General features: G+C 56.0%; 1 protein-coding gene across 2 annotated transcripts in view; it reads right to left on the bottom strand.

Moving 5' to 3' along the window:
• TMPRSS6 (transmembrane serine protease 6) overlaps nucleotides 1-23,942 on the bottom strand; it is a 36,540-nt gene that overhangs the window by 11,057 nt on the left and 1,541 nt on the right. For both annotated transcript variants that reach the window (XM_082634838.1, XM_082634837.1), the window contains exons 2-10: nucleotides 19,703-19,899; nucleotides 14,936-15,069; nucleotides 13,636-13,703; nucleotides 12,889-13,073; nucleotides 12,585-12,626; nucleotides 9,379-9,583; nucleotides 6,413-6,549; nucleotides 4,956-5,122; nucleotides 4,543-4,652 (exon numbers count right to left, since the gene is read on the bottom strand). In XM_082634838.1, the coding sequence (XP_082490964.1) occupies nucleotides 4,543-4,652; nucleotides 4,956-5,122; nucleotides 6,413-6,549; nucleotides 9,379-9,583; nucleotides 12,585-12,626; nucleotides 12,889-13,073; nucleotides 13,636-13,703; nucleotides 14,936-15,069; nucleotides 19,703-19,898 (1,244 nt within the window). In that variant the 5' untranslated portion in view covers nucleotide 19,899. The remainder of the gene's footprint in view (nucleotides 1-4,542; nucleotides 4,653-4,955; nucleotides 5,123-6,412; nucleotides 6,550-9,378; nucleotides 9,584-12,584; nucleotides 12,627-12,888; nucleotides 13,074-13,635; nucleotides 13,704-14,935; nucleotides 15,070-19,702; nucleotides 19,900-23,942) is intronic.

A 23,942-nucleotide genomic window follows, 5' to 3' on the forward strand; every position in this document is an offset into this window, starting at 1 on the left:
CTCTGCCACCTTCCTCCCCTGTGATGTCACTTTTCTTGTGATCAGCCCAACCATTTCCACTTCACCGATGGGGACAGGCAGAGCCACTGGCTCCTCAGGCCTGCTGGAGCCGGAAAGGGGGAACCCTGTGCCACACTGACTCCCAGCCAGAGTGGGTTCTGCGAAACCCAGCAGCTGGCAGCCAGATTTCACGAGGTCAGCTCCCTCCCCTGCCACCAGGCCACTCAAAGGGCAGGAGGCCTCTGCTGGGGAGAAACTGGGGAGAAAACAGGGAGGTGGGGGGAGGGCAGAAAGGCTCAGGGGAGTGAGGTGACGTGCCCAAGGATGCCCCGCCCGTGGAGGGAACCCGGGCCAGCCTCTCCTCATCACTGTGCTGGCACCTGAGGGGTGAGACACCCTCTCCCCACACCCACCCTCTGTCGCTCCTCATCAATGGCCATTCTGGGCCCCAGGACTGTGCCTCCCCCTCCCTACAAATCCTGTGCCTGGAAATCTACACCCTTCCCCAGACCTCTTGTGTCTTTGCCACCCACACAAGCAGATTTTCCAACAAATGTTTATTCAAAGAATTTCCCAGCAACTACATAGGCTGATGGTTATCAAAAACGATCAGAACTAGAGGAAATGGTTTGTCCGGTGCTTACAGTCTGGAGGTACACCTCTGCCTTCCCTTCCACACTCAGACACGGGCAGGAGCCTGGGGGCAGGGGGCCACGAGTCTCCACTGGGGGACCCCAGACCCTTAACGAAGGTCTGAGAAGACAGGGATGGGACTTCCCAGGCTGCTCTCGGAGCTGATGAGAGGGGAGCCCCAGAAGCTGTCCGTCCCCTCAGCAGGATGCCAGTGCGTTAGTCAGGATGGCTTGGCCAAGGGAGGGAACAGCTGGCACAGCTGCTCGGAGGCTCTGTAGGAAGATTCTGCTTGAGCGTGAACACTTAGACGAGCACGCGTACGGGCATGGACGTGCGCACACAGGCCCGCACGCCGCCACACATGCTCTGGATCACACTGCCTAGCTCCACTCTGGTTTCTCTAGTTACGAGCTGGGTGACTTTGTGTGAATGCCTTTGCCTCTCTGCGCCTCAGTCCCTCATCGGTCTATGAAGGAGGCAATGCGGGGCCTGCTTCCTCACCAGGTGGCTGAGGATGAAGGAAACGGCACCTGAGCTCTGGGCCTGCCTGGTGCAGAGTCCAGAGCCAGTTACGAACTCATGGCCGGTGCCTTCTGGAGCTCCTGCCTATCCCGGCCTGTAGTAGCTGGCGTCCTCCACCCACGATCTCATTTACTCCTCCCTGGATGGGGACCTGCTTCATGCCCACTTTTCAGATGAGTTACCTGAGGCTGAGAGGGGTGAGTCCTTGCTGAATGGAAGGAGAGGAGCCAGGGTTTGAACACTGCTGTGTCTCATTCCAACAGCTAAGCTCCTTCCACCTCTCCAGCCCAACTTGGAATGACATTTCATTAGGAGCTAATAAACACAACTTATTGGAAAACATCTTTCTGATGGGTAAATAATAAAAAGTTGGGGCCCTGGACCCTGGGCAGGCCTAACCCCCTTGTTTTACAGATGAGGAAGGGGGTGTACCCAGAGTTATATGCAGAAACCAGGTAACCAGACTCCCCCAAGCACATCTTCAACCCCCCAGCAGGTGGGGGAGACTTGAGAAGAGAGAGGAGGGGGTGGGAGTTCTGGGCCTTGTCAAGCCTCACCCTCCCACCCCATCCGCCACCCAACTGCACCCTGGTCCCTCGCCACCACTTCAAAAGTGCAAAAAGACAAGGACAAGAAGCCAAGTCTTTAGTCCTCCCTAGACCTCAGTTTTCCCACCTGTACAATGGGTGAGGGTAGGGCTCGATGGTCAGCCCAGCCCACTTTCTATAGCTCAACGGTGCTTTGAGACAGTGGGGAGGGTGAGACCCCTCCAACCCCGATAGACTCTGTCACCGTGCCTGAAATGTCACCATTGCACTATCATTCCTTCTGATGAAGACTCTCCCTATCTGTGGCCCACACTTGAAACCCAAGGGTAGCTCATGAAGTCCCAGCACCCAGCGCCCACACCTTTGCCCGACCCTCCTGGCTACGTCAGGGATACAGGAAGAAGGCCCTGCAGGGGGAGCACGTTGTGGACCACCGTGTGTCCTGCAGTTCGTGGCTAGTGGTGGGCATGGGAGAGAGGCCCTGACTGAGGACCCATCTGAGTACTACTTAATCCCACTGAGCCTCGGTTCCCTTCTCTGGGAAATGGAATGATGATGCCTCTGACATCACAGGCTGTCGGGCCATGAACTGATGCCCTGTGCTGAGCACCAAGCAGGTGGAATGGGGCACCTGGTGCCAGGGCCCGGCTCCCGGCTAATGGAATAGCCATGGCGGTGTGGGGGGGTAAGTGCGGGAGCATCAGACCCAGGCCCTTCTCGCCCCTTCCTAGCCCCTCGTGGAGATATCAGATTCAGCTCTGAGGTTGAGAGGATGGCGGGAAAAAAACATTATCATCATGTGGAGAACCGTGAATCAAGGACCACTCTCAGGGTCACTCTGGGCTCCTGACACTGGGGGGTGAGCCCAGCCATCCTCAGTCTGGGCAGCCCCCAGGCAGGTGGGGAGGGGCCCTGAGGGAGCACCACAGAGGATCAAGGCAGCCAAGCCCAGAAATGCCACCCACATGCTGGGACCTGTGGGACAAGATGCCTTCTGCTCTCCAAAAAGCACCGGGCCAGAGTCACACCACTTGACATCACCCCCAAACAGCATAGGCCTGAACTCACACCCTCGGCATGTCTTCTTTTTCCTTTTAATCATGGTCCCTGATAAATTGCAAAATCCCTGGAAGGGATGATGACGAGTCAACGAGCATCATCAATCCCTGTCCCCTTTTGTCTGGCTGATGATTTTCAAAAGGATCAACCGATAAGTAAAATACAAGCCTTGGGCTTCCCTGGTGGTGCAGTGGTCAAGAATCTGCCTGCCAATGCAGGGGACACAGGTTCGAGCCCTGCTCCGGGAAGATTCCACATGCCATGGAGCAACTAAGCACGTGCGCCACAACTACTGAGCCCGAGTGCCACAACTACTGAAGCTCTCGCGCCTAGAGTCCATGCTCCGCAACAAGAGAAGCCACCCAGTGAGATGCCTGAGCACTGCAACGAAGAGTAGCCCCCGCTCGCTGCAACTACAGAAAAGCCCGCGAGCAGCAACAAAGACCCAACGCAGCCAAAAATAAAAAATAAATAAATAAATTTATATTAAAAAAAAAATACAAGCATTGGTGAACGTGGACACCAACCCCAGAATCCAAGAGTTCCAGAGTCCTAGAACTTTCCAATTTTAGTGTACTGGAATCTCGGATACTCAAAATCTTTGAAACCAAGAAATCAAGAACCTTGCATATTAGAATCTCAGCCTCTGTTAGACCCCTAGGACCTCAGGGCTGGAAGGCAAGCAGAGGCCCAATCTGCTACTAGATGTAGAATCTTCTATTCAGTATCTTTGGACCACAGGTGGGTAGGGGTCTCCCCAGATCTGCAAGGCTACTTTGAGATCCCTTCTCTTTCCCCAAGCCTCTGCCCCCCCCTGCAAAAATGGAGCCATGGGAAGGTGTCCTTCTGCTTTCCCTCCATGCCTCCCACTCCCCTCCCGCCCCGTTATCCCCTGTGCCTGACCCATCCTCTCTGCCTCTAAGGGATGCTCCCGCACAGCATTTAGACACAGAGCCCCTCCCATTGTAAATATCCCCTCCCTTGAATGCCCTAGTTCTCTCCTTCACTCCCCAGACCAGGGAAGGAGCATCTGCACTGCCTCCATTCCCTGCTTCCCTGCCCACCCAACTCCTTTGCAGCTGACAGGACCAACAGTGGCCCACAGGGTGCCAGCCGCAGTGGGCATTTCCCAGCCTTCATCCTACTGATCAAACTGCAGGCATGCTGACCAGAGGATGGCCTGGCCACGCTGTGTCCTGCCCACCTCCACAAGGGACTCAATTCTTCCTCAGGAACTTTGTCACCGGGGGGCCAAGGGCAGCACAGATAGCAAGGGCTGGCGCCCCACAGGGGGCGCGGGTGATTCAGGGTGGCCCTGGGAAGTGGTCAGGTTAGCAAGAGCGGCATGGACACTGGCTCTGCAGCTTCACAGTCGGGAAGCCGCTTGAATCTGGCCAACAGCAGGGAGCAGGATAAGGCAAGAGATGCCTCCATTTGCACTTGGGCGGGTTTAGGGAAAGACACCCCAGCACTGCTGAGTCCTGTGGCTCTGCATCGTCTCATTTAAGGATTTGGGGTGACAGCACCCAAGGAAATGAAACCATTTCACTCTAACTAGGATCAACATCCAAGGTGGCTGATGACATATGTGTGTCTGAGACTTCCGGGTGGCAAGAGGAGAGGCTGAGGCCCGGGTTGGGGGCCGGGACAGGGACTGGGTCAAGGGTGAGGCAACAGGTCTGACCTCTGCTCTCTTCGCATGATGCCCCTCTGAGGTCCCAGACTTGGGCTCCCAAGGGGGGTTACCTGCAGGGACAGGAAGGGGGTTCCGCGCAGGTACCTCCGGTTCTGGATGGTCCACTGGCCTTGGGTGCACGGCATGTCGTATTTCTGCCTCCGCAGAGTGTAAGCATCAAACCAGAGGGCCAAGCCGTAGTCCAGGGAGGGCACCTGGGACAGAGGAGCTAGTCACCAGGTGGCCCATGGGCTGCGGCCAGGTGGTGGTCCCACCTCCCAGGACAACAAAGCGGGGAAGAGGCCTGCCAACACAGAGTGCCAGCTGGGGCTGAGGTCTGTCAGTCACTCAGCAAACAGGCGTCGCCATGGCAACAGAGACATCCCACCCACCCTGGAAGGATTGGTACCCAGAGCTCAGCCTGTGGGTGCTCCAGCAGAGGCAGGACAGTGCTCCCCTACCAGTTGGGATCCCCGGAGGTCTATAGGGTGCTCTGGGCAGAGGGTAGGTGGGCTCACCGTGAAGTGCCAGGAGCAGTGGGTGCTGGGTGAGTAGTAGCTGGGGAAGTATGGCGTGCTGAGGACGCCCTGCAGCTCCAGCCGGCCTTCCAGGGTCAGATTCACCTCACAGGCTTGGCCCGGAGAACAGAAGTTACACAGGGTGCCTTGGACCCACCCCGCTGCACCTGCCAGCAGGTGGGGGGCAGCTGAAACCCATGCCCCCTACTGACACTAAAAAGTACAGTCTGATGACTGAGTGTGAATGTGTGACCTTGGGCCTCAGTTTCCTCATCTGTGAAACAGGGACAATAACAGTACATACCTCATAGTGTAGCTGAGTGGATTAAACAGATGTGGTATGTAGTAAGTGCTCAATAAATGTTCGCTACTGACATCAGCTGTGCAACCCTTCACGGTTTACTGAATGTGCTCACTGCTGTGCCAGCCTCACAGTTACGGGGGTTGGGGAGGGAGAATCGTTCCCCTTTTCAAAGATGAGGTTTGGGGAAGAGAAGCAACTTGGCTGAGGTCACACAGTGAGAGGGCGAGGCACGGGCAGCAGGTGTGTTCCCAGCTAGCACAACACCTTCCATGGAAGTCAGGGGCCCTAAAGCCCCCCATTCCCTCCCCGTAGAGCTATGTCAGAGACGCCCATGAGAACGGGCAGCTCTGGCACCTCTTTAGTTCCAGGGAGTCCCAGGGGTCACCTGTGGCCCTGGGCCACCAGCAGGAGACCAATGGGGTGGACACCAGGGGACGGAGGGGAAAGCCGGTGGGAAGAGGCAGACTGCCGGCAGAGGCGGGGAGAGGATCTTTGTGTAGCTCCTGTTTGCAACCCTCCCTTCCACTGAGCCCAGGACAGCCCAGGACAGCCAGCCATCGGGTGTGAAGGGGGGGACGTGCTCTTCCTGAGAAAGGGGGTGGAGGAGGGGGAATCCGGAAGCAGGAGGGGAGTGGGGAAGTCTCAGTGGGGCAGCCTGAGGGACCCTTTCCCAAGGAATGCTGTGAATCGCCCTCCCCTGAGCATCCTACGCCATCTCCAGGGACGACTGTGTGGTTGGCCTTTGGTGTGAGAGGGTTGTCTGGCGGACCCCACGCTCCAGGCTCAGCCAGGATGGGTACAGAGGGAAGAGGGGGCAGGGGAGGACAGAGAGAGGAGGGAAGACAGACAGTAAACTCAGGAAAGAGAGAGTCAGAAAGAGGGCAGGAGAGAGAATGAGGGGGAGATGAGGGAGGGAGGGAAAGAGGGGCAGGGGAGGGGGTGAGGGAGAAGGTGGGGGAAATGGAGCGAGAATAGAGAGAGATAAAGGGGGTCCAGGGGTGGGGGTGGGGTTGGAGAGCAGAGGCCCTTCCAGAACCTTCCCTCCCCCATCCCATCCCCAACCAGAGCAAAGAAGGTGAAGGCAAGCCCCAGGAGCACCCCTGGCTTCTGCCACTGTGCCCCTCCCATCCCCTAGGGACCCCTGACCCCTCACCCTGGAAGGCCACGGGCTGCACGGAGAGCACGAAGGGGTCATAGTAGCTGTGCAGGCCCTTCTTCCAGACCACCGCCATGATGGCGCCCGATGCCAGGACCTCCACCACGGGCTCCTGGCGACTGCAGCCATAGACCCTGGTGGGACAGAGAAAGGTGGCGAGGGGGGAGGCGGGGGTCTGAGACGGGCATCAGGGAGGGCAGCAGGTTTCCGGGAGGAGCAGAGGAGGAAGGATTGGCAGCCTATACATCTGGGTCTTCGGCTAGTCTGCTGTGTGTCCTCAGGCAGGTGTCCGACCGTCTCTGGCCCAGGGGGCTGAATGGAGGCCCTGTAAGGGTCAGGCCAGCTCCTCAGGGGAGAGAAGCCAAGAGGTTATCCAGACTTCTGGAGCTTACAATTCGACTGTGATGGCTCATTCCAGTCCCATAGCACCCCTCCACCCCCTCAGAATCCCTGTGACCCCTGAGTGCCCAGTAGGCAGACCAGACTGGCACTATACCCGCTGGCTGGCCACACCTGACCCCTGGCCCTGTTCTGGGCTGGAATAGAGAGAAGACAGGTGTGCGGTCTGGTGATCCCTTGGGCACCCCAGGATTCTACCCAGAGCTTGCCATGGGGGAGGCAGAGAGGAAATAATAGCAGTATCTTAGAATTCTAGACTCTTAGAGGAACGTCAGCCCTGAAAAGGCTTTTCAGAGATTGTCAAGGTCAACCGCTTGGTTTCCAGGTGGGGAAACACAGGATCACGAACGTGCCAAGGCCCCACCCTGGGTCCACAGCAGAGACAGACCCACACTAGGCACTGCCTGTGACGGCGCCTGGCGCCCCTGCTCTGTCCATGCCCATGGTCGGCCCATCTCAGGTGGGGTGCTCCCGGCTTCCCTCTCCCTCACTCTTTGCCAACATCTGCCAAACTTCCCCTTGCCTCCGACAGAATTCTCTGGAGCCCTTGCTAATCGGTAGACCAATTCCCAGAAAGCTAATAACCCTGCTTCCCCCGGAGGGGGCATGCCAACATCCAGCTGCAAGGTACTGCCTGGCCGGGGCGCCGGCCCTGGAGCTCTGGCCTTGACCGGTGGGAGTGGGCGGCCATGTGGGGGGCTGCAGGCACCCAGGGAAGTGCGAGAAATCCAAGCACAGCCTCAAAAACACCACCCACAGCAGCCCTGGCAACCCTGGCCGCTGTGGAGGGAAGACTGAGCAATCCCAGGAATTTCCCCAGGAGGGTCCTGGTGCCCCAGGGTCCTGGGAAGGGGCATTTCCCCTGGCCTCCGCCTGCCCAGGCACTGGTCCCTACTTCCTCGTCCTCCTGCTTTGACCACCGCTGGCTTGATCTCACTGCGGGGGGGCGGGGGGAGGGGTCCACCCTCCGGTACCAGGCCCTCCCCGCCTCCACTGCTCCTTTTCTCCAGGAGGTGGGAGGTAAAATATTCGGATTAAGAGGGACCTGAGGTCGCCTTTAATGGTTGCTTTTAATATTAGGGATTTCTTTTATTTACTTAGCAGCTGAGCCCTTGTTGTAACTAAAACAAGGTGAAAGTTGGTGGAGGCCCCACCAGCTCCCCCCACCCTCCAACCCCGCCCCCCCGTCTTCCCATTACCACCGAAGTCCCCCCTTCATGGTCTGGGGTGCAAGTCTGAGGACTTCCCCAGTCTTCTCTGACCCATCATTTTACACCTTCTCCAAGGGTCTGAGACGGAGTGAACCACTTGGTGCCACAGTGAGTAGGGACAGAGCTGAGTCGGCAGTCAGGTCCCCTCTGCAACAGCAGGATGCGGGGGGCACTTGGAGAAGCCCCAGGGAAAGCGCTGAAGCGTCCCCACCCTCATCAGGCCTGGAAATGAGCTGTGTCTGGCTTCTCTGTGCTCCCCAGAGCCCTCCAGGAACCCAGCCCACGTACATGCCAGATTGCGGTCAGCACGTGGCAGGGCGGGGAGGGCTGCAGATGAGAGCGCAGCCTCAGACCCTGGAGAGTCAGAGAGGCCCCCGGGGAGAGGGCCGGGGGAGAACCTTCACCCAGCTCACCCTTCAGGACTGCCCTTGATCTTGAACATGCAGGTCCCACCCCCCATCCCTCAAGCTGGAAGCTGGGTGCCTGAGAAAGACAGAGGAGGCAGCAGCCCGGTGCCCCGGGTGTCCCCTGACCTCCTACAGACCTACGCCCCTCTCCCACCCCGTGGGGGGGTGATCAGGCTCCTGGAGGCCAAGGCCATTTCCAGCCCCTTCATGGTCTCCCCACGGCCCACCACCTGCCCGCCTTCTGCATTCCATGTCATATCCTAAAGCCCTTCTCCTCTGCTCAAGAACGTTCTGTTAGTTCCTCACTTAGAAAGTATTAAAGTTCAGATTGCTCCTGGCATTCCATGCCCTCCGTGACTCAGCCCCAACTCGACTATATATAATGATAGTAGTAATGGATAGCAGTTACTGGATGTTAATGGATACATTTAATGTATAGTAATAATGGACAGCTTTGCTGTGTGTGAGGAGCCTGGCCCAGCAGGTCTGAGTTAAATCCTCGCAATAACCCTGCACGGTAGGCATGGCTGTGCACCCATTTTACAGGTGAGGAAACTGAGGCACAGAGAGGCAAAGTAACTTGGCTTAGGGCACACTGCTAGAAAGCAGTAGAGTATGGTTGGAAGTCTGGGGCTGCCAGACTCTGGAGCATTCTAACAAGATCACATCGCCTCCCAGAGCTGACCTTAGGGGTCATCTAGTACACCTGTTCTGTTACAAGTGGGGAAACTGAGGCTGGGGGAGGGGAAGGGGATTGCTCACAGCACATAACCATTTCCAGTCTCCTCTCACCATCTCCCTCTGGGCTGGCCTCACTCTCTACCGGATACCAAATACCAGGGCCTGGGGTCACACAGCCCCTTGTCTCAGAACACTGGGTGTGGCTTTGACCCCACACCGTCACCCCCTTCCCAGCCTTCCCCCCACTGCCCTCCCAGGGACTCACGAGGTGATAAGCCTCCTCTCGAGGGGCCCAGCCACATCATACATGGCCAGCCGGTCCCGGCAGTCAGCCAGCATCCACTCGAGCCGGAGTTTGAGCATGAGATCCTCGGGGCCCTGCAGGTGCCACAGGCAGCTGGAGGCCAGGGGGTCGGGCCCCTTCAGCCGGAGGACCTGGCCCTGGCCCACGTAGCTGTAGCGGTAGCAGCCTGGAGTGGGGAGAGGGACAGGCCCCCTGACCCCTGTTAGCTGGGAGGAGAGACCCACAGTGGGCCCAGCCCTGTCAGGTCCTCACCCAAGCAGGGGTGGGGCGGGGAGAGCAGCTGGATGGAGATCAGCCCAGATATGTTATATCCCAGCTTTCTGTTTTCCTACTGCTCCCATCCCCAGCCTCCTCAACCATGCACTCATTCATTGGTTCATTCGTTCGTTCCCTTAGCACTCACTGAGCTCTCCATGCCAGGCGAGTGCCAGAGAAAGGTCCCGTCACTTCCCGGGAGCAACAAGAGCAGCAGGGAAAGATGCAGGCACTGGGCGGAATGGCTCGGAAGTGAGGGCTCCCAGGGAAGTCCTGGGAGGTCACAGAGTGAGGAAAGGGCTGCAGGCCAGGGCGGACAGGGGACTTTGAGTCAGGAGGGCAAGTGGGAGGAGGGAGGCAGGACCCAGATCACGCCCGGGAGAGAAGCCATTTCCTCCTGCGGCCGTGGGAGCCATGGAAGGTTAGGCAGGGCTGGGACACGGTCAGGCTTGGATCACAGACTCCTCTGGCTACTGGTAGCAAAGCTGAGGAGGCCGGGAGACCAGTGGGATGGCCAAGCAATAAGGGGAGCGTGCTGAGGGCTTCACTTCAGGTGGAGAGAAGGGAGTGTGTTCCAGTGGGGCTGGGAGGCAGCCCGGGGAGAGGAAGTGAGCTCAAGCTAGTATGCTGCCATAAGTATGTGGTTTAAACCTCATCATGAGCCTGTGAAGCAGGGAGGATGGGTGCTCTGCCAGGAAGCAGAAGGATTCGGGAGTAAGCCCCGGATGTGGGGGCAGCCTGGTATGCAGGAAGTCCTGACTCTGCATGGTCATCCCGGCACCACCTCTTATCAGCTGTGTGACTCTGGGCCAGTCGCTCAGCCACCTGAGTTCTGTCAAATGGACACAGTACTAACCCCTGTCCCACCTCCTTCTCTGTGTGGTTCTGAGGACCAGGAAGGGAATGGAGGTGAATGAACAGGCTTTGCTCTGATACTGCTGCCTCTTGCTCCACCCCGTCTTCCCTGGCCATCCGGACTCCAGCTGGGGAGCCGACCTCCCCAGGGAGAGACCTCTGACATCTGCAAGGGGAAGGGTCAGGACCCCTGGGGAAAGGTGCCCCGCTGTTCCTAGGCGTTTATATTCTTTAAATCTTGCTCCAAGCTGATGCTTTGCTTTTGCCATTTTAATAATTACTTTTTTTTTGAAGCAAATTAAGTGGAGAGGGATGTGCTGGTCTCTGCTGATAATCAGAAACATCTTTGGGGAGCCTGGGAGAAAGTAAATGGAACTGCCTTCTGTGTTCTCCTCACCCGGCCTTTGCTCATGCTCTTCCCTCTGCCCAGAGTGCCCCTTCCCTGCTGGACCTGACAGATTCCTACCTATCCCCCAATCCTGAGTCTGTTGCCCCCTCCCCCATGAAGGCTTCCAGGACCCCCCGGTCAGGAGCAACTCCTTCCTCCCTCTAGAAGCACATCCCTTCCTCTGCTTTGGGTCACAGCCCCCAGGGTCCACCTCTGTCCCCAGGGCAGAACGATTCCCTTTCTGCACTGCCTCCAGGACCTCTATTCTAACCCTGGCACTTGGTGATGTGAGATTCTGTTTATGTGTCTGTCTCCCTCATGGGGCTCAGAGCTCCTCCGAGGGCAGGGGTGAGGACACGGTCAGCTGGTGTCTTCAGAGCAGGCATGGGGCCTGGCATGGACAAACTGCCCCAAAAGCCCATTTAGAGGACTTGAATTGTCATCCTTGCCCCATTAGGCATTGCGCTCCAGGAGGGCGGGGGCTCTGGACATGCACTGAACTAAGTAAGGATCATTAAAAAGCAACTGCCAGAAACTTGGGGACACGTGGACACCCAGCACAGGCAAGGGCAATGGAAAGGCCCATTCCAGACCAAGGGTCAGAGCAACATGGGCACCAATGCAGTGTTAGATGATAGACAGACGATAGATAAGCACAAGATCTGCTTCTTGTGCTCTCCTTTGGACACAAGGAGGGAACATCCTACTGGTCCCTTCATCGGTGAGTTAAATAAATCTTTGACATGTGCTCATACCTTTGTATGAGAATCATGACTTTCAGTATTTGAAAAGTGTCCTTTGACTCCATCACCTCCATTCACCAAGGAAACAAGCATGTGACCAGCCACATGGGAGGAGAGGAAGGTCAGGAAAGGTATAACCAGGATTTCAGCTCTGCCTCCCGAGGCAGTCTAGGAAGAATCTGGGAATTTTGGAACTCATGCTCAGAGCCACAGGGTACAGTAGCCTAGGTGACACACTGCACAAGTGCAGGAGTCTCCAGACTCACAGACCATAATGTGGGCAGTGCTCCCTGGTGCTGTGCAGCATGGTGGTCCTGCTGGTGCTTTGCTTCCCAGGGTTCAGTGGGAAGACTGGAGCCCCTTGGAGAAAAGCAAGGTGACTCTAGCAATGGGGCATGGGGGCGGGGTGGGAGGAGAGGGCACATTAGCCTGGCTGGCGGAGAAAGGGAAGGAAAAGTTGGAGGGAGTATCCTTGAATGTGACAGAAATATCTCCCAAAGACCAAGTTTTAAAGCCAAAGTGATTGATATACCTCGAATCGGCAAGATTATTTTCTACCGTCAGTGGAAATGGTAGATTGTGGGCAAATGGAATTCCAAGATAGAAAAGTAGGGTCACATTGATGTGCAAATAAATCTGCTACTCGCTCACACCCCCCACACGCAACACACACACACTTTTGTACAAGAGACACACACACACACACACACACACGTGTTCACATGTGCACAACACCTCCTCCCCTCCCCCCACACGCCCCCAGTCTTGCTCAGGACTCATCACTGAGGCCACCATGGTGCCCCCTGGGTAACCCCAGACCATGCCCCCTGCACCCATAGAAGCCATGTAGACCCCTGACACTCAACCAAACCAAGGAAAACACCAACTCAAAAGGAAAGTGGGGAGGAAAAACCAAAGTCGCATACCCAGCGTGGAATTCAGGGCAACTATGTCTTTCACACTGGCTTCTGTTAAAAGGAAACGAACAAACAAATAAACAGAGATCAAAAATAAATAAATAAAATGAAATACAAAATAAAAATAGAAGAGACTGTCAGAGCCAGCCTGTCTGACATTAACCCTGACTGCCCACCCTGCCCCATGCCCTGCCCCTCAGTCCTGGCTCCTGGCCACTCCGTGGGGGGCCCATCCCCAAGAGCATCCCAGCCCTGGCGGCAGCCTTCTCAGGCCTTGCCAGACCGTCCCACGTTCCCCGTCCCCAGTACTGACCCAGGATCACCAGGCCCTCGGGGTCCACCTCATACTCGGCCCTGTAGGGAGCAGGGGCCGAGCTGTTGGCCGTGGACAGCAGCTCCTTCACCAGCAGGGCCCGCACCACCTCGGGGCTCAGCATCGGCTGGCGGTGCTCGGGGATTTGGAGGATGAACCAGAAGAAACAGGTGAGCGGTCCCTCCCTGATGCGGCAGCAGTGAGAGGGGCTGGGGGCGGAGCCTGGAGTTTGGGCCCCGCCCAGCACCTTGCTCCTGATGGGAGCTGGGGGAGGACACCAACTGCGGCTCATGAGCGTTGAGCGCTTACTACTTGCCAGGCTCTGCTCTCCACTATCACTTGGAAGCCTCCTAACAACCTCTGAGGGAGGGGCTCTCAACAGCCCCATTTCACAGATGAGAAAACTGAGGCACGAGAGGTTAGGTTGTGTGCCGCGGACCCTGTCATAAGTGAATGGGACAGCTGCCTACCACTCCTCCATGTCCTCACCTGATACCCATCAGGCCGCTGCTAAGGGTGCCACAGCCACTGTCTAGGGTAATCCCTACCACACCATTGTGCCTATTCTCCAGATGAGAAAGCCAAGCTGGGTGAAGGGAGGTCACACGCAGGAAGCCAAGTTTCCTCTCCGTGCCTCAGTTTCCCCATTTTAAAACATGAAGCCATTGCCTCAGAAGCCTACAGTGTCTTTCATTCTTTGAGTCTAAGGTTCTAGCAGGGGCCGGTCGTGGGGCCCAGGTGACTCACCCAAAGGAGTAGACGGAGCTAGAGTTGTAGTAAGTACCCAGGCAGGTGCTGGCAATGAGCTCCTTGAGCTAAAAGGAGGGGAAACAAGCAGAGCCCCCTGGTGACCCTCTGTAGAAACCCCCTCCTGCCCTGGGATGCCCTTTGCCCCTCCCAGCAGCCCTGCTTGACAGAGGAGCCTACGGGGTAGAGAGGCTTGCCCGTGGTCATACGGTGGGCAGTGGCCACACCGGGAAACAAACCTCATTCCATCTTTTTACCCCTCCCCCTACACCCGGGCACTGCCCCTGACGCCTCCACATCTACCAGCTCTGACCTCAGTCAGACCACCAGTGCCCTCTCCCCCTCATCAAAAGTCACTCCTCGACTCTGAGAAGCCCCACTAGGCTCCTGAGTCCCCTCCTCAGCCCCAGCCACCAGCCACGGGAGCTCAGCTGGTTGGTCTTTGCACGTGTTCAGTGGGCAGTGCCACTGGCAGGGTGGAGCGGCAGGGCTGTGGGTTCTTACAGCACTCTGAACGGCATAGAGGTAATGTCCACTCTCTCTCCTCTCTCATTTCAACCCCACGACAGCCCTACAGACAGGCACTGTTGTTATCACTCCACTTTACACGAAAGGAAAGAGAGCCTTGGGTGGGTCTCCCAGAAGCGGGTCCTGAGGCAGGAGGTTTATTTGGAGGTGATTCCAAGGAACACCAGTGGGGAAGACAGATGGGCAGGGAGGCAGCCGTTCACGGCTGTGCAGGTACCGGCCAGAGCTGTGGCAACTGAGGTGCCATCCAACAGGGACCTCTGAGAGACTGCGGGGGCATCTTCAGAACTGCTCCCACCAAGGGCCAAGGGAGCCAGGGTATTTATCCACCTTCTCCATCTCTCACGTCTGAGGGTTGCTGCTGGGAATAACTCCTCAGCACTTCCAGCCCGCCCTTCAGGGTGCTGCTGTCCTGCGGCCTAAGAGTGGCAGGTGCTGGCCATGGGAGACCATCCCCAGTGAAGTAAGCCATTGCCCGGCAAGAGAGGGTGTGTGGGTGGGTCCGGGCAGCATCCCTGCACTGCCCTAATTTCCTAAGGTCATGCTTCTACTAAGTGGCACAATCAGGATTTAGTCCAAGTGAATTTGACCCCAGAGCCCACTAACTTTCCCACCACCCTACACCACCTCCTTTCCATTGTGCCTGGAACAGGGCTCTGATCCCAGTGAGTGTTCTGGATGGACTAACCCACTGGCTTGACGTGATCAGACCGCTCCCCTCTCCCTTCTTGTCCCCACCATCCTTCCCTCTCATCCCCACAATCCTTCCTACCATCGTCTGAGCTTTGGTGGTTTCACTGCGGAAGGCACTGGACTCCCGGCGGGCAAGGTCCTGGGAGAAGTGGCGATTGAGCACGCGGAGGCTGCCTGAGTACACCTGGCTGACCGTCACCTCTGCCTTGTACCCTACCCAGGAAGAAACCAGCAAAGTTAACCAAGGGAGCAGATGGGGACGGCTCCTGTGTCCCCCACACCTTCTTCTGCCACCCTGAACCCCCAGCTCAGCCTCCAGCATCTTGGGCCTCCAAGGCACCACCACCATCATCATCATCTTTGTCATTGTCATTCAGAGTTTGTGTAGTGACAAACTGGCCCCACAACGCCAGGGAGGAGAGAGACCCACTGACGAATGGTGTCCCAGAGGCTCCCAGGCAGAAGCTGACACAGTGATCAGTCCAGGACATAGATGCCAAGAAACCCACATGGGCCCAGAAGGTCAAGTTCTTGGTTTAGCACCTCTGTGTTGTCCAGCGGGTTGTCCAGGTTGCACCTACTATGTGGGGTACACTAATAAACCAAGACAGATGGGTCTCCCTGTGTGGAGCTGACAGTAGTGGGTAAGGTAGATGTTCCCCCAGTAACCATACAACCTGTGGGATTCATCTGCCAGCAGCATCTTGAAGAAGCACAAGGTGCTATTGAGGGGGGGACATGACAAAGAAAACTTGGGCCAGGGTGACCCTCCATCTGAGATGGGAGGAGTGGAGAGTAAACTGGGAAGAGCGGAAAGAGGGAAGTACCTTCAGGGCAGCAGGAATAGCAAAGGCCCTGCGACAGAGGGATCATGGTAAAGACCAGGGCCAAAAGCCTGTTTGGCTGGAGCAATCAGATAGGGAGAGGGGTAATAAGAGACTGAAGACATCAGCAGGGCAAGATTTTGGTCTTTCCCTAATGAGCAAGGGAAACCATGAAAGGTTTAAAATCAGGGTTGACGTCATCAGATTTCCGTTTTGCAAAGATTGTTTTGGCTGATGTGAAGACAATAGATTCACAGTCCAGGGTTTATACCCCTATTCAGTCATTTATTCGTTCATTCAATAAATATTTATTGAGAACCTGCTATGTTTAGGGACTGGCCTAGAGCACTTGGGAATATACCAGTATAACAATGAACAAAATAATAAAGAAAAAACAAACCTGTCCTTCAGAGCTTGTAGTCTAACAAGAAAGACAGACAATAAACAACAAACATAGGACAAACACGTTAGAGGTGTAAGTGGCGTAGAAATCAAGGGCTGGTGTGGGCGGCAACTTGGAGGCCAGAGAAGAGGGAGATGGTATCAACCATGTGGATGTTAATCTATGGGATGAGCATTTCAGGCAGCAGACCAGCAAGTGCAAAGGCCCTGAGGCAGGAGCTTGTCTGGATGTTTGAGGGACAGCAAGGAGAGAGCTAGGGGAGAGAAGGAGGAGGAGATGACATGGGGAAGGGGGAGGTCATGTAGGGCCTTGCAACCCTGGAAGGACTTTGATTTTTGCTCTGAGTGAGACGGGAGCCCTGGGAGGCTCTAAGCAGAGAAGTTAGATGATTTGATTTGCTTTGTAAAAGTATCCCTCTGCCTTTGTGTTGAGAACAGGCTCTAAGGAGGCAAGGGCAGAAGCAGAGAGACCTACAGGAGGCTCCTGCAGCCGTCGAGTGAGAGTGGTCCAGGGGAGACTGGGCCAGGCTGCGCAGTGAAGAGGGAGAGAAGTGATTGGAGTCAGGGTATATTTTGGGGTTAGAGAGGACCAGGTTTGCTAGTGGCAAATTGGGGCTGGGGAGTAAAAGAAAGAGAGCAGTTAGGGGAGCAACGGGAAGGATGGAATGGCCACCATCTGGGATGTTCCCTCCATTATTTTTTCAATTTTAAAGGATTTTCGTAGGTCACTATTGATGATACCCTAAAGTTATATACCATTTTCTCAACATCTCGAACTTCCAAAAATCTTATATATAAACACACATTGCCTCTGAAACATGGAAAATCAATAGTTCAATATCATTTTATATTAACAACTGGTAAACGTCAATTAAAAATGAAAGCCCCTTTAAAATATACTCAAAAGGTAGACTGACAATTCACAAGAGAGTTAACTGTCAGTGGGGTCTGAGATGCACTTAGACATCCTGGAGGAGGGGCAGGCCCTGGTGATACAGTGGCGCTCAAGGGAGAGGCCCAGACTGGAAATGAAAATTTGGGAATCTTCAGGGAATAAGGGAATGTCGGGGTCGGGGGGGGAGCAGAGAGGAGGAGTGTCCCTCCACCAGGAAAGGACATGGAGGAGAAGCCACCATGAGCTGAGGGAAAAGAAAGTGTGGGCGCCCTGGAAGCCAAGTAAGGACAATGTGTCAAGGAGGAGGCAGGGAGGCGCCCGGTCACGTGCTGCCGATGGGACAAATACTACGAGGACTGACCACCGGATTCTGCAACGTGAGGACTGGTGACCCCGACAAGCACTGTTGGAGTTTCGGGGGTGAGGGGCAGGGAGTCAGATCGGAAAGGGTGCCCGAAAGAGGCGTGGAACGGGAGGCCGAAGCGTTTTCAAACAACAGGGATTTGCTGCAAAGGGGAGCAGAGAAATGGCTGTGTGTGTGTGTGTGTGTGTGTGTGTGTGTGTGTGTGTGCAGGCACGAGAGAGATTCGGTACAGGAGCAATGAGAAGCGCTGTACAGTGACGGATGATGCCACCGGAGGAGAGAGGGGACATGGCTGGAGCCCGGCCACCACGAGGACAAAGGGAGTGGGATCTGGGCTGGGAGGACAGCTGACATTAGATGGGGCAGGGCTGGTTCACACGTGGGGATGGGCGGAGAGCACGTGGGTACAGCTGGGAGGACATCTATGGGGCTTCTCTTCGGAGTGGTTCCGTTTTCTCATTGAAGCAGGGGGCAAAGTGGGTGGAGGGTGAGGGAGGTTTGAGAAGAAAGCATAACACTGTGGCCCAGGAGAGCAGGAGAAGGAGAAGAACAGGGAGATACAGCTGGGCCGCATGAAGGGCCCCACTACAGGGCTCCAAGTGGACCAGCCCAGGGCCCCCCGGCCTTGGGAAGCTGGCCCCGCCCCCTCCTCTCCTGGGCCACCTTCTGGGTCAGGCTGCCACTGAACCAGTCATTCGCTCCTTCAGGTTTATCCTGTTCCAGTGTAATAGGCCTCTTGTCCAGCTCCCCTTCCAGACCAGACACGGCATGTCTCTGATCCATCTCCTTGCCCAGTGCCCGGTACCCGGAGCACAGCCTGGCCCAGCGCAGGAGGAATCGTTCACGTATCTCCTAAAGTGCCTCCTCTGTCCTCATCCGTCTGGGGAAGGGGTTGGCTTCCCCCAGTGGAGGCTTTGGGGCACTCACCCCCTGGGTCCTCAGCCCCACGGAGCACCCACCCCCAGGGGGGTGATTCACTCTAGGAGTGTAATCAGGAGAAATCAGACTCTGAGAAGAAAGACAATGGGCAGGTGAGTTCCTGGCCCTCCAGCCTGACTCTCTATGGTTTCCCCTGAAGACTAATTATCCCGCAGCCTAAGGAGGCCTCGGCAGCCCCGTGTTATCTGGGGCACTGACTTCCTGCCAGTGGTGAAATGCACACAGCTTCCACTCCCGGCCTGCGTTGCTCGGCTCCGAACAGAATCACAATCCATCCGGTATCACGGCAGGTGGGTCCTCATCAGACCCAGACTTCCTAACAGCTTCAACCCGGGGGTTCCAGAATACCCCCCCACCTCGACCCCCTTTAGAGCTGGGCTGAGGCTGATCTCCCCAGTGGCTGCTCCAAAATGGGTCCCCATTCCTTTCAGTGGACCTGAAATTCCACCAGGAGATGCAGTCAGTAAGAAAATGACCTAACTTTTGCAGAGGTTTAATGGGAGGTCTCTGATCACTTGGGCAAGGTGGGCTGTCCCTGCTAGGGTTCCACCGGGACGCCCTCAGCTTTCTCTGTCCTAGCACATGCCAAGCTTTATGGTGAGAGCAGAACCATCTCTACAACCTGACACAGAGCTGGCATATAGGAGGTCCTCAGTACTGAATGAATGAATAGAAGGATGGACGAATGGACCCAGAACATGGGCCAGTTGCTTCTGGGGCTCCAGGGGACTGACTGAGGGCCGTGATACCAGAGAGGGAGGGTCAAACGTCAGGACACGGGAGACGCCTGAGCCACGTGCTCTGGACGTTCTTGCCCTCCCCGCCCCCGCTGCACCCACATTCCCTCTGGGTTGAATTCCACATGTGCCCATGCTGGGGTATAACGCCATCTGCGTGCATGGACGCCCCCCTGGACCCCTGGGTTCTGTGCCCCCCTCCCCTTCATCCCCATTCATGCTGGGCCCTGGAGACCCGGAGCTGACAGAGCTATGGCCCCCACCCTAGAAGAGCTCCCAGGTGGGGCTCCAGTGAGCAGACGCACTACTTGGTGCCAGGCACCACCAGCAGCACTGGGCCTCCTCCAGCTGAGCCAGGCGGCTCCAAGCCCCAGGGGCAACCCAGGAGGGCTGCAGGCAAGGGGAGGCGATGTTTACACCCCTGCAGCTTGTCACTTTACAAGAACTGGGTACTGGGAGAGCACTCCTTCCGCAGCTGCTGGGAACTGGGGGCACTAGGCCCCAGCAAGGAACTTGCACTCCCATCTCGCGGGACAGGAACGGAGACTCTGAGAGAAGTGCCTGTCCAAGGTCGCACAGTGGTTTCTAGGCATTGCTGCGCCTGGAATCCTGATCTGTCCTGCTGTGCTCCCTCGACCACCCCAAGTCCTCCCCAGGTTACCTCTCCCAAGGGCCCCGCAGTTACCTAGGAAATACCAGAGCAGGACCCCCACTGAAGCCAACACAACCAGGGCCAGCCACAGGGGAGCCAGGCGGAGGTAGTCGCGGACTTTTCTCTTGGAGTCCTCGGGGGCCTTAAACATCCCCTCCGGCTCTGCTTCTTCGCCATCACCTCCATCACCCTGCCCGCCAGCCGCTTGGGGGGCCTCAGCCATGGGCATCCTGGCAAGGAAACAGACCTGGGTTGGAAACAGCCTGGCATTTGCAAGGGAGGCTTTACTGAACGCCAGCCTCGTACAGAAGTAAGACGGCACCCCTGCCTTTTGGAGGAGGAGGACGAGAATAATGCCAGGTAGCAGTAGTTGAAAGTGGACACTGAGCCAGCTCAGAGGAGCGAAGCACATCTCAGAGCAACTCGCCCAGATGACCAGCTGGACCTGGTCTGGCTCCAGAATCCCTACCTTTGCATCTGCGGTCAGAGGAGAGATGGAGGTTTCACTGCCTGAACCCCACCCCCCAAGGTACCCGCAGATGGAACTGGGGTGCATACATGGAGTACAAGTTTCTGTAAACCAGCTCCTCTTGCCCTCAGCTTCCCTCCCATTCGGGGGATGTTTTTTCCTTCCTCCTGTTTCTCAATAGCAAAGCTTCCACAGCATCGATTCAATCCGTTCACTTTGCCCTCCCCCAGAAGCCCTGAGCCGGCTCTGTGCTGAGCCAGGGAGTGCCTTCCAAGGAGCGCTGCCCCTCTTGTCTCCCCACTGCCCCAAAGTCTCTTAGGGGCAGAGGAAGGAGAAGGAGACAAAAACTAATATTCATTTAGTGTCTGTGCAAGACATTTTACGGATATCACCCCATTTAATCCTCTGGTCACCAGGATGTGGGGACCATTGTCCCCATGCTCTTCCTCAGCCCACTCTGTGTAGACACTTTACATGTATTATCTTGCTTAACCTCCAAAAGCCTTTCAAGGTTCTGCACCCATTGGACAGATGAGGAAACTAAGACCCAGAATGTTTTAGCAACAACTCAGTCCAGGGGTTTCCTAGCCTCATTTTCCCAATGTGATTTGAATGTCTGGCATTGACAACCAGCCCATTTTGCAGATGGAAAAACTGAAGCCCAGAGAGGCTAAGCCACTCGCCAAAGATCACACAGCAGGTAAGCGGGGGTCGAGCCCAGCTGTCTGACTCCCTTCTCTTTCCACTACTCTGGGCTACTTCCTGTAAATGAGCTGTTAATTAACAAATCATGATGAAATAATAACTGAATGCCACCCTGGTCATTGCCCCAGACCAGTGGCTGTGTCTCTAGACCCCCAGACAAGCTTCTGAGTGCTATTTGGCTTCTCTGGCAGGTTTTCCCACAGTCCAGAGAAGGTCCTTCACTTGCCCACCCACCAGCAGAGCAAGTGGGAAATTAGCCTCCTCTTACCATATCCCAAAAGGCCACTGCGGCTTTAAAATACATCCCCAGGTGTGTGTGGGTGGGTGGGCGGGGTGTCCTTTGCTTTGGGTCTTGGATTTTCACACAGAGGGTTTCTGAAAACGGGGATCTTTTGTGATGCTCAAAGGTTCTCAGTCAAGGATCTCTGGCTCCAGCCACAGGGATCTCCTGAGTGGCCCCCATGGATGCAAGGAAGGGAGGTGACTGCTGGTGATTCTCACCTGGGTATAAGACTCCCCTCCACCCCAACCAGAGGACATCTGGACATCTGTATCAGGCCCTGCTGGCTTTCATGGGGCCAGGGCCATGGATGGGAAGGGTCCTGCGATGGGTGGGGCAGCCCCTCCATCCCCACCCACTGCCTGGAGTGTCCAGGGCACCCCTGATGAAACTGGCTGTCCCTCATGAGCTGACTGGGTGGCTAGAGCCGGGAAAGCCCAGTGACGGGCCGGCTTCTGCCCTCTCACAGCCCAGGTCCACTCCCTCTGCCAGAGAGGCACATCCCTATTTTACTCTGAGTCTGGATCACCAAGGAGATACTGGGGACTCGGGGAGCACAGAGGTGATCACAGCTGACATTTATTTGAATTGTTTCCCGTGCTTTATACGCACTGTCTCATGTAAGCCTTCCACAGACCTGGGGGAGGGGGGAATAGGCTCTCTTATTATCCCCATTTTACAGATGAGAAAGTTGAGGCACAGAGAGATTGAGCAACTTGGTCGAGATCCCACAGTTGGTTAGCGGCAGAGCCATGCTGCAAACGCAAGCGGTTTGTCTCCAGAATAACGTCTTGACCACTCTGCTCTACTGCCTCACAGGGTACGAGGGGAAACTGAGGCTCAGAGAAGGTCATAGGTCCATTAGAGGAGGCACCTAGGGGAGCAGTCCCAGGTAGGAGGCTCAGTACGCCTCACCCTTCCTCTCCCCATCCCCCAAGCCAGGCTTTCTTTCACTCCATGGATTTTGCCTCCCTCATAAATGGTTCTCACATTCATCTGGGAGAACTCTGAGTATCACAGAAGATCCCATTTTGAGAAAACCCAAGATTAGACACAGCCCAAATTGGTGGGCGGGCCATACACCTGGGGTTCCCATTGCCTCCCACCTGGACTCCTGGGGCAGCCTCCAACTGCTTTCCTGCCTCCCAGATCCTCCTCCAGCCCCTCCTCCACGTTGTCACCAGAGAGCTCTCCCTGCCCACCTCCAGCCATTCACCTGCTCAGAACCCCTCAAGGTTCCCAGCCACCTCCAAACCCCTTGCCGTGGCAACCAAGACCCTCCATGGCCAGGCTGCTGCCCTCGTCCCTGGAGCTCTACCTTCCGTCACGCACATCACCCTGCAGGTCCACAAGATGCACCTTTGTACAGACACACCCTCTGCCTAAAGGACGGTGGGACCCTTAAAGGCCAGCTCCAAGGCCACCTGCCCAGCGATGGGCTCTGGGCCCTGGAGAGTAAGCCACCTCCTCCCCTAGGCAGCCCTTGGTCAGATCAACAATCTGACTGGCTTTTGGCTTCGTTTCTCTCCCCCACAAAAAAAGGCGGGCCTGTGTCTTATTCACCTCTGGATCCCCATAGAACCCAGCACAGGGCCTGCCACCTGAACAAATCCTCCGGGAAAGGGTGGATGAGTAGGAAGTAACCTTTAAAAACTGAATTAAAATGGAAAAAAATACAATTAGAAAAAATAAAAAAGAAAGAATGGGTGAGTAGAGCCCCCAGGGCTCCAGACTCCCAGTGCAGTGCTCTCTCCTACATCTTGGTGACTTCAGAGGCAAGGGCATGGAAGACGGTGCTGGTCTCTGGTGTCCTAGATTCAGTCACCAGACCCCTCCATTTATATTGAGCACCTGCTTGGTGCCAGGCTCTGTGATGGGCACGGGGGTCACACTGGTGAATATAAGAGACCTCACTCCCATCCTCTTGGGGCTGATAGCCCAGCAGGAGGTGGACAGTTGTGACAACTGACAGTTGTGAAGATGACCTGTCTCTTATTCTTATTATATAATGGTTGCCCCATTGTTTTGAGGATCTAGTCACCAGAAAAGTCTGTGCCTCTACCTTCCAACTAACCCCAGAACCCAACCTCTTCTTGACACCTCAGTGCCTCCCACCATCATCCAGGTCAATATCATCTGTCGCCTTGACTCTTAAACTAGCCAGTGGTCCGGCCACCCTCACTAGCCAGTTCCCACATGACCACCAGAGGGGTCTTCACGACGTGCCCTGCTCACAAGCCCCGCCTAGAACAGAGCCCAAAGCCCTCGTCACAGCCCACCAGGGACTCCGTGATATGGCCCTTGTGCACCTTTCTGTCCTCTCCCTCCTTCTACCGTAGCCACACCCAGCTCCTGACCGTCAACAGATGGAGTACAGGTCACCTCAGGGCCTTGGCGCTTGCTGTTCCCTCTGCCAGAAATGCTTTTCCTTCAGTCTTGCCTCATGACCTGCTCATTTACCTCTTTCAAGTCTTTGCTCAAATGTTACCTCTTCAGTGAGACCTGCCCTGACCACTCCCCTCTCTCTGCTACATTTTTCTTTATCGCTCTTTTCAAGACTAAAATAGCAGAATATGCTTCTGTGTCCTTGGTCTGTGTCCTCCCTGGCTGGAAGCTGCACCAGAGCAGGGGCTTTATTCTGTTTGCCCTGTGTGTCCTGCCCTGAGAGCAGAGAGCGGTTCCTTCCTGCTGGGCCAGGGTGCTGGGTGCACGTGTGGCCTGGCCAACTTTTTCTGCCTCCTTCTCCCCTTTCCCGCTCTTCCCTTGCTGCACCCCAGCTACACTGGACTTCTCAGTGATTGATTCTAAAAATGAAGATG

The sequence above is a fragment of the Mesoplodon mirus genome (assembly GCF_964341445.2).
Source record: "Mesoplodon mirus genome assembly, chromosome: 11".
NCBI lineage: Eukaryota > Metazoa > Chordata > Mammalia > Artiodactyla > Ziphiidae > Mesoplodon > Mesoplodon mirus.